The sequence below is a fragment of the Oncorhynchus tshawytscha genome, unplaced genomic scaffold (assembly GCF_018296145.1).
Source record: "Oncorhynchus tshawytscha isolate Ot180627B unplaced genomic scaffold, Otsh_v2.0 Un_contig_13676_pilon_pilon, whole genome shotgun sequence".
NCBI classification, from domain to species: Eukaryota; Metazoa; Chordata; class Actinopteri; order Salmoniformes; family Salmonidae; genus Oncorhynchus; species Oncorhynchus tshawytscha.
In genome coordinates this window covers 37501-48276 of record NW_024608626.1, presented here as the reverse complement: position 1 = coordinate 48276, position 10776 = coordinate 37501, and the positions used below count along the sequence as shown (strand labels likewise).

The following is a 10776-nucleotide window of genomic DNA, read 5'->3' as shown; positions in this document are numbered from 1 at the left end:
GAGAGAGAGAGAGAGAGAGAGAGGCAGGCAGGCAGGCAGGCAGGCAGAGAGATAGAGGGCGCAAGACAGAGAGAAGACATGGGATTGGCACAGAGATCCACCAAAACATCCTCTCTCAGATCATCAGTCAATCTATGCATCTTCCCCCATGTCTTTTCCCTGCTCTGCTCAGCTCAACGATCCTCTGCACACACTCAATGGAACACCACTGACTAGTCCTTTCAATGGCAGAGAGACAGATCAATCAAGACACTGTGATATGACGTAGTGTTTTGTAAAAAGGGCTGCCAAATGTTCTCCTCTCTGCCAAGATAGCAGGTAGCAACTGCAAGGCAGTTCATCTATCTTCATATCAAAGAGCAGATAATATAGAGAAACATGCCTTGATAAACAAAGTGGAATCCCTTGGCTGTCTCTGGACCCGCGGTGGTGAACTTCACGGTGATTTTGTTCCCAGAACTTAAAGGTAGAGTCTCTCCTTCAGTGCAGGGAGAAAATAGTTAAACCCATCACTTTTAAACTCAACGAACATTATATTTAAATTCCTTTATTTACATTGAGATTTGTTATTGAGATGATTATTTTTATTCAGGTGTGTCCTGTCAGGTCATGATAAGATTCACTGTAAAGAGAAAAGGTGATGTTCTCTACCTGAGTGAGAGCCGGAGATGGACGAGAGGACAGGAGAGTCTGGAGTCGGGCCGTCGTAGATTTCCACAATATCACTCGCCAACGTCTGAAACACCACAAACTGGCCAAACAGCACTAGAGAGAGAGAGAGAGAGAGAGGAGAGAGAGAGAGAGAGAGAGAGAGAGAGAGAGAGAGAGGGAGCGAGAGAGAGAGATAATCCTTTAACCATTTGTACATTGTTAAATAACTGTATATATATATATATATAAATATGACATTTGCAATGTCTTTATTGTTTTGAAACTTCTGTATGTGTAATGTTTACTGTTAATTTTTGTTGTTTTTCACTTTATATATTCACTTTGTATGTTGTCTACCTCACTTGCTTTGGCAATGTTAACACATGTTTCCCATGCCAATAAAGCCCTTGAATTGAAAAATTGAATTGAGAGAGAGAGAGAGAGGGGTGGGATAAGAACATCAGCAACCTCATCTTCCACACAAACCATCCCCTGGCATGGCACAGTGCTATATTAGCACACTACCCCTTTGTTAAGAGAGGGGGTGTTAACGAGGAGTGGAAACTCTGGATACTTGACAACGAGGACTCTGGGTCAGCTAACTCTCTATAAGTCTGGAACAGTAATGGTTTACCCCAAAAGTTTCAGCTGGACTTTCACCTAATCAAAGAATTAGCCCAGCAGGAGAAGCTTTCTCTTGAGAAAGATACCCCCACCCCGAGCAGGTCAGACAAGACCTCTTCATTATATAACCCCACAGACGAGCCACCCCGAGCGGGTCAGACCAAACCTCTTCATTATATAACCTCACAGACGAGCAACCCCCAGCGAAAAGCCAACCTCCCAGCACAGAGTACTACTCCCTCATTGAAATGAAGGATACATTTACCCAGCTGGAGGTAAGGCAGGTGGAGCTGGAGCAGCAGGTGATTACACTTCAGTCAGCACAGACCCAGACAACAGTCCAGCACAACAACACTCTCTTAACCAGACCCAGAGAGCTGGAGGTGGAGAGAGACATATCTGCACTCTGGACAGTGGTGAGACAACTACAACAGGAGAAAGAGCAGGAGCAGGAGAAGAGCAGAACACTAGAGGAGAGGATCAGACTGCTGGAGGAGGAGAGGTTGAGGGGGATGGAGGAGAGGGTGAGGGGGACGGAGGAGAGGTTGAGTGGGACGGCGTGTGACAGAGAACAACCCACTAGAGAGGTGGCCACCCCCACAGAGAAGCCAGCAGAACAGCACGCCTCAGCTCCCGACAACAGTCTCGACACCAGAGCAGAAATCAAATCATCATAAATCAAATTTATTTATAAAGCCCTTCTTACATCAGCTGATATATCAAAGTGCTGTACAGAAACCCAGCCTGAAACCCCAAACAGCAAGCAATGCAGCTGTAGAAGCACGGTGGCTAGGAAAAACTCTCTAGAAAGGCCAAAACCAGAACAGTCCACACCAGACCCTGACCATAGCGTCGACATCACAGCAGAACAGAGAAATGAAGAACCTCAAACCCAGGGGATCTCACCCCCTCTGAGCCACCCTGATAGCCCTCCTGACAACCCCCCCACACCGACTGAGAACAAACACAAGGCACAGATTGTACTCCTTATGGACTCAAATGGAAAATATATACAATTTAAAAAAAATCCCCAAACACAGTGTGTCTAAACTCTGGTGTCCAAACACCCAGCGCGCCCTAGACCTTCTGTCTGAGGACCAACTAGGCTCACCTAGCCACCTAATAATACACACAGACACAAACGACCTGAGAGCACAGCAGGAAAGGGTGGCCACAGCACTGAAGGGAGTGATTGAAAAGGCTTCCTCTACTTTCCCCAACACACAAGTGGTTATCTCCACCCTGCTACCACAAAAGGACTTCCACCCTGCTACTATACAGAGGGAAAATGCAAGGATTTCCCGTGACTGTGCCTCAAAACCAAATGTTTTCCTGGCCCACCACTCCACCCTGGACTTCAACATCCTCTATGACCAGGTCCAGCCTGGACTAGAACAGCCTCTATGACCAGGTCCAGCCTGGACTAGAACAGCCTCTATGACCAGGTCCACCTATACAAGGCAGCAGTGCCCACCTTCGCCCGGACTCTAAAGGACATCGCTCTCAAATGTAGGCCCAACACTTCACACAGGAGCAACAGATCAATAGACACCCTGCCCAGACCAGCGATACACTCTCCCAGACCTGCAGGACCCCCCCCCCACCTGGACCTACATATAGAGGCCCCACACAGAGAGGACCTACATCCAGACCACAACACCCCCACCTCAAGTGTTTAGTCAGCCCACTGACACCACTATCAGACCACAGCAAAATCACAGTCTACTTGAACAGAGCAATACTCAACCATGAGGCATCAAAGCCAAAGGAACTGAGTAACATTAAGAAATGCTATAGATCGAAGGAATGCACTTTGGAAACCTACCAAAAAAACAACTAGGCAACAACAAATTCTATCTCTTTTAGACCATTTCCTGGGTAAAACATTCCACTGTAAAAGTGAAGGTGTAAACTTGGCAGTAGAAAATCTTTGTCTTTGACATCTCAGCTGCCCTATCAAATCTAAAAATCTCAAACAGAAAACTGAAGAAAATGAACAACAATGACAAATGGTTTGATGAAGAATGCAAAAATCTAAGAAGGAAATTGAGAAACCTGTCCAACCAAAAACATAGAGACCCGGAAAACCTGTGTCTACGCCTTCACTATGGTGAATCACTAAACCAATACAGAAATACACTACGGAAAAAGAAGGAACAGCATGTCAGAAATCAGCTCGATGTAATTGCATAATCCATAGACTCTAACCACTTCTGGGAAAATTGGAAAACACTAAACAAACAACAACACAAGAATTATCTATCCAAAATGGAGATGTATGGGTAAACCACTTCGCCAATCGTTTTGGCTCTATAACAAAGAACAAAGAGCAAAAACATAAACATGATCAAATACAACTCTTAGAATCAACTATTAAAGACTACCAGAACCCACTGGATTCTCCAATTACCTTGAATGAGTTACAGGACAAAATAAAAACCCTCCAACTCAAAAAGGCCTGTGGTGTTGATGGTATCCTCAATGAAATGATCAAATATACAGACAACAAATTTCAATTGGCTATACTAAAACTCTTTAACATCATCCTTAGCTCTGGCATCTTCCCCAATATTTGGAAACAAGGACTGATCATCCCAATCCACAAAAGTGGAGACAAATTTGACCTCAATAACTACCGTGGGATATGCGTCAACAGCAAACTTGGAAAAATCCTCTGCATTATCATTAACAGCAGACTCGTACATTTCCTCAATGAAAACAATGTACTGAGCAAATGTCAAATTGGCCTTTTACCAAATTACCGTACAACAGACCACGTATTCACGCTGCACACCCTAAATGACAAACAAAAGTCTTTAAGCCTTCAACTTAATTTGGCATGAGGGTCTGCTATACAAACTGATGGAAACTGGTATTGGGGGTAAAACATACAACATTATAAAATCCATGTACACAAACAACAAGTGTGCAGGTTAAAATAGGCAAAAAACACACATTTCTTTCCACAGGGCCGTGGGGTGAGACAGGGATGCAGCTTAAGCCCCACCCTCTTCAACATATATATCAACGAATTGGCATGGGCACTAGAAAAGTCTGCAGCACCCGGCCTCACCCTACTAGAATCTGAAGTCAAATGTCTACTGTTTGCTGATGATCTGGTGCTTCTGTCACCAACGAGAGAGAGAGAGAGAGAGAGAGAGAGAGAGAGAGAGAGAGAGAGAGAGAGGAGAGAGAGAGAGAGAGAGAGACAGACAGACAGACAGACAGACAGACAGACAGACAGACAGACAGACAGACAGACAGACAGACAGACAGACAGACAGACAGACAGACAGACAGACAGACAGACAGACAGACAGACAGACAGACAGACAGACAGACAGACAGACAGACAGACAAAGAGAGACAGAAAGACAGAGAGAGAGATACAGGGCGAGAGGACAGACAGACAGGGAGAGAGAGAGAGATACAGGGAGAGAGAGACACACAGAGAGAGAAAAAGAGAGACAGAGAGAGACAGACAGAGAGACAGACAGGGAAGGAGAGAGACACACAGAGACAGAGAGAGAAAGAGAGACAGAGAGAGACAGACAGAGAGAGATACAGGGAGAGAGAGACAGACAGCGAGAGATACAGGGAGAGAGAGAGAGAGAGAGAGAGAGAGAGAGAGAAACCCTATCCCCAAATAGATAGCAGGACTAATCTCACCCTGTCCTGCACATCCACATCGCATCAGACTACGCCTCATGAAAACGAAACACTCCTACATCTCAAATAGCACCCTCTCCTATAAAGTGCATTAACACTAAACACTCCTAGCATCTCAAATAGCACCCTCTCCTATAAAGTGCATTAACACTAAACACTACTAGCATCTCAAATAGCACCCTCTCCTATAAAGTGCATTAACACTAAACACTCCTAGCATCTCAAATAGCACCCTCTCCTATAAAGTGCATTTAACACTAAACACTCCTAGCATCTCAAATAGCACCCTCTCCTATAAAGTGCATTAACACTAAACACTCCTAGTATCTCAAATAGCACCCTATCCTATAAAGTGCATTAACACTAAACACTCCTAGCATCTCAAATAGCACCCTCTCCTATAAAGTGCATTAACACTAAACACTCCTAGCATCTCAAATAGCACCCTCTCCTATAAAGTGCAAACAGGGGTACTGGTACAGAGTCAATGTGGAGGCTATATACAGGGGGTACTGGTACAGAGTCAATGTGGAGGCTATAAACAGGGGGTACTGGTACAGAGTCAATGTGGAGGCTATATACAGGGGGTACTGGTACAGAGTCAATGTGGAGGCTATAAACAGGGGGTACCGGTACAGAGTCAATGTGGAGGCTATATACAGGGGGAGGCTACTGGTACAGAGTCAATGTGGAGGCTATATACAGGGGGTACTGGTACAGAGTCAATGTGGAGGCTACATACAGGGGGTACTGGTACAGAGTCAATGTGGAGGCTATATACAGGGGTACTGGTACAGAGTCAATGTGGAGGCTGTATACAGGGGGTACTGGTACAGAGTCAATGTGGAGGCTACATACAGGGGGTACTGGTACAGAGTCAATGTGGAGGCTATATACAGGGGGTACTGGTACAGAGTCAATGTGGAGGCTATATACAGGGGGTACTGGTACAGAGTCAATGTGGAGGCTATAAACAGGGGGTACTGGTACAGAGTCAATGTGGAGGCTATAAACAGGGGGTATTGGTACAGAGTCAATGTGGAGGCTATATACAGGGGTACTGGTACAGAGTCAATGTGGAGGCTATAAACATGGGGTACTGGTACAGAGTCCATGTGGAGGCTATATACAGGGGGTACGGTACAGAGTCAATGTGGAGGCTATATACAGGGGGTACCGGTACAGAGTCAATGTGGAGACTATATACAGGGGGTACCGGTACAGAGTCAATGTGGAGGCTATATACAGGGGGTACTGGTACAGAGTCAATGTGGAGGCTATAAACAGGGGGTACCGGTACAGAGTCAATGTGGAGGCTATATACAGGGGTACTGGTACAGAGTCAATGTGGAGGCTATATACAGGGGGTACTGGTACAGAGTCAATGTGGAGGCTACCTACAGGGGGTACTGGTACAGAGTCAATGTGGAGGCTATATACAGGGGGTACTGGTACAGAGTCAATGTGGAGGCTGTATACAGGGGGTACTGGTACAGAGTCAATGTGGAGGCTACATACAGGGGGGTACTGGTACAGAGTCAATGTGGAGGCTATATACAGGGGGTACTGGTACAGAGTCAATGTGGAGGCTATATACAGGGGGTACTGGTACAGAGTCAATGTGGAGGCTATAAACAGGGGGTACTGGTACAGAGTCAATGTGGAGGCTATAAACAGGGGGTATTGGTACAGAGTCAATGTGGAGGCTATATACAGGGGGTACTGGTACAGAGTCAATGTGGAGGCTATAAACATGGGGTACTGGTACAGAGTCCATGTGGAGGCTATATACAGGGGGGTACTTTAGGTACAGAGTCAATGTGGAGGCTATATACAGGGGGTACAGGTACAGAGTCAATGTGGAGACTATATACAGGGGTACCGGTACAGAGTCAATGTGGAGGCTATATACAGGGGTACTGGTACAGAGTCAATGTGGAGGCTATATACAGGGGGTACTGGTACAGAGGGTCAATGTGGAGGCTATAAACAGGGGGTACTGGTACAGAGTCAATGTGGAGGCTATAAACAGGGGGTATTGGTACAGAGTCAATGTGGAGGCTATATACAGGGGGTACTGGTACAGAGTCAATGTGGAGGCTATAAACATGGGGTACTGGTACAGAGTCCATGTGGAGGCTATATACAGCTCAGGGTACGGGTACAGAGTCAATGTGGAGGCTATATACAGGGGGTACCGGTACAGAGTCAATGTGGAGACTATATACAGGGGGTACCGGTACAGAGTCAATGTGGAGGCTATATACAGGGGGTACTGGTACAGAGTCAATGTGGAGGCTATATACAGGGGGTACTGGTACAGAGTCAATGTGGAGGCTATATACAGGGGTACTGGTACAGAGTCAATGTGGAGGCTATATACAGGGGGTACTGGTACAGAGTCAATGTGGAGGCTATATACAGGGGGTACTGGTACAGAGTCAATGTGGAGGCTATATACAGGGGGTACTGGTACAGAGTCAATGTGGAGGCTATATACAGGGGTACTGGTACAGAGTCAATGTGGAGGCTATAAACAGGGGGTACTGGTACAGAGTCAATGTGGAGGCTATAAACAGGGGGTATTGGTACAGAGTCAATGTGGAGGCTATATACAGGGGTACCAGGTACAGAGTCAATGTGGAGGCTATAAACATGGGGTACTGGTACAGAGTCCATGTGGAGGCTATATACAGGGGGTACCCTACCTGGGACCCACTCCACAGAGTCAATGTGCAGGCTATATACAGGGGGTACCAGTATGGCGTTAATATGGAGGCTATATACAGGGGGTACCGGTACAGAGTCAATGTGGAGGCTATATACAGGGGGTACCGGTACAGAGTCAATGTGCGGGGGCACTGGTTAGTCGAGGTAATTGAGGTAATATGTACATGTAGGTAGAGCTATTAAAGTGACACATAGATAATAACAGAAAGTAGCAGTGGTGTAAAATATTATTATTATATGATTTATTATAAGCTTCCGAGTCAAAGTCCCGCTCCTTGAAAGCTCAGTGCAGATGCAGCCTGTAATCTATGGTTTCTGGTTGGGGTATGTACGTACGGTCACACAGTACACAGTACACACACAGTACACAGTACACACACACACACAGTACACACACACACATAGTACACACACACACACACACGTACACACACACACATAGTACACACACACACATAGTACACACACACACACACACAGTACACACACACACACACACACACACACACACACACACACACTCGCTGTGCAGACAGGTATATATATAGCTAGGTCACGTATCCAGACAGGGCAACTAGAACTGGGCCACGACGGTCAAAGAAATGGGTGTCGTGCCACTCCTCTCTGCCCGAGGTAGCCACTAACGTACCTGAAACATGTTTGAGCCCGCGAGCATTAGAAGAGCCTGAAGGTGTAGCACAGACAGACAGACAGTCAGTAATGTGTTAGAGAGAAGCGCCAACCCTGCCATGATGAAGGGGAGAAAGGAACGGCAACATGTGTTTGTCCATCTGTCTATGAATTATTCAGGAGAGTCATCTCCCTTTTAGGCCTGTATAGAGTTCTGCCTCCTGGTGAGAACAAACACACACACACACAGACACACACACACACACACACACACACACACACACACAGACACACACACACACACACACACACACACACACACACACACACACACACACACACACACACACACACACACACAGACACACACACACACAGACACACACACACACACACACACACACACACACACACACACACACACACACACACACACACACACACACACACACACACACACACACACACACACACACACACACACACAGACACACACACACACACACACACACACACACACACACACAGACACAGACACACCCACACACACACACACACACACACACACTCAGCAGCTGCCAGCTGTAAGAGAACTGTATTTTTGGGGGGAGTAAATGGCAATGTACGAGTCCCAAATAACACCCTTTTATAGTACACTAGGTAATAGGGTGCATTTTATAGTCCACTAGGGAATAGGGAGCATTTTATAGTGCACTACATAAGGAATAGGGTGCCTTTTATAGTGTACTGTGGAATAGGGTGCCTTTTATAGTGCACTAGGGAATAGGGAGCATTTTATAGTGCACTAGGGAATAGGGAGCATTTTATAGTGCACTAGGGAATAGGGTGCCTTTTATAGTGCACTAGGGAATAGGGATCATTTTATAGTGCACTAGGGAATAGGGTGCCTTTTATAGTGCACTAGGGAATAGGGATCCTTTGGGGATTCTGTATTTTGGAGCAGAGACAAGCAGATGAAATACCAACTGCAAAGAGAAATGACAACCCAGACACATTAACAAAACACTCACAATGCTGTGAACCTACTGCTCTGCTGAACCGTACGGTTAACTACAGTACAGGCTGATCTCCTACTGTATAATAATGTATGGGTTAACTACTGTACAGGCTGATCTCCTACTGTATAATAATGTATGGGTTAACTACTGTACAGGCTGATCTCCTACTGTATAATAATGTATGGGTTAACTACTGTACTGTACAGGCTGATCTCATACTGTTTCATAATATATGGGTTAACTACTGTACAGGCTGATCTCATACTGTTTCATAATGTATGGGTTAACTACTGTACAGGCTGATCTCCTACTGTATTATAATGTATGGGTTAACTACTGTACAGGCTGATCTCCTGCTGTTTCATAATGTATGGGTTAACTACTGTACTGTTCAGGCTGATCTCCTACTGTATTATAATGTATGGGTTAACTACTGTACTGTACAGGCTGATCTCCTGCTGTTTCATAATGTATGGGTTAACTACTGTACTGTACAGGCTGATCTCCTACTGTATTATAATGTATGGGTTAACTACTGTACAGGCTGATCTCCTACTGTATTATAATGTATGGGTTAACTACTGTACAGGCTGATCTCCTACTGTATCATAATGTATGGGTTTAACTACTGTACTGTACAGGCTGATCTCCTACTGTTTCATAATGTATGGGTTAACTACTGTACAGGCTGATCTCATACTGTTTCATAATGTATGGGTTAACTACTGTACAGGCTGATCTCCTACTGTATTATAATGTATGGGTTAACTACTGTACAGGCTGATCTGCTGTTTCATAATGTATGGGTTAACTACTGTACTGTACAGGCTGATCTCCTACTGTATTATAATGTATGGGTTAACTACTGTACAGGCTGATCTCCTGCTGTTTCATAATGTATGGGTTAACTACTGTACTGTACAGGTTGATCTCCTACTGTTTCATAATGTATGGGTTAACTACTGTACAGGCTGATCTCCTACTGTATAATAATGTATGGGTTAACTACTGTACAGGCTGATCTCCTACTGTATAATAATGTATGGGTTAACTACTGTACTGTACAGGTTGATATCCTACTGTATCATAATGTATGGGTTAACTACTGTACTGTACAGGCTGATCTCCTACTGTATTATAATGTATGGGTTAACTACTGTACTGTACAGGCTGATCTCCTACTGTATTATAATGTATGGGTTAACTACTGTACTGTACAGGCTGATCTCATACTGTTTCATAATGTATGGGCTAACTACTGTACAGGCTGATCTCCTGCTGTTTCATAATGTATGGGTTAACTACTGTACTGTACAGGCTGATCTCATACTGTTTCATAATGTATGGGTTTAACTACTGTACAGGCTGACCTCATACTGTTTCATAATGTATGGGTTAACTACTGTACAGGCTGATCTCCTACTGTATAATAATGTATGGGTTAACTACTGTA

The 10776-nt window shown here is 45.0% G+C and overlaps 1 protein-coding gene across 1 annotated transcript in view; it reads right to left on the bottom strand.

Annotated features, from left to right (window-relative positions):
* Positions 1-347: 347 nt before the first annotated feature.
* The window catches only part of LOC121843671 (CUB and sushi domain-containing protein 3-like), a gene marked incomplete at its 5' end in the record, with an annotated part of 45109 nt that continues 34680 nt past the window's right edge, over positions 348-10776 (bottom strand). The window contains 2 exons of the mRNA XM_042313442.1: positions 348-478; positions 652-765. Of these exons, the coding sequence (XP_042169376.1) occupies positions 348-478; positions 652-765 (245 nt within the window). The remainder of the gene's footprint in view (positions 479-651; positions 766-10776) is intronic.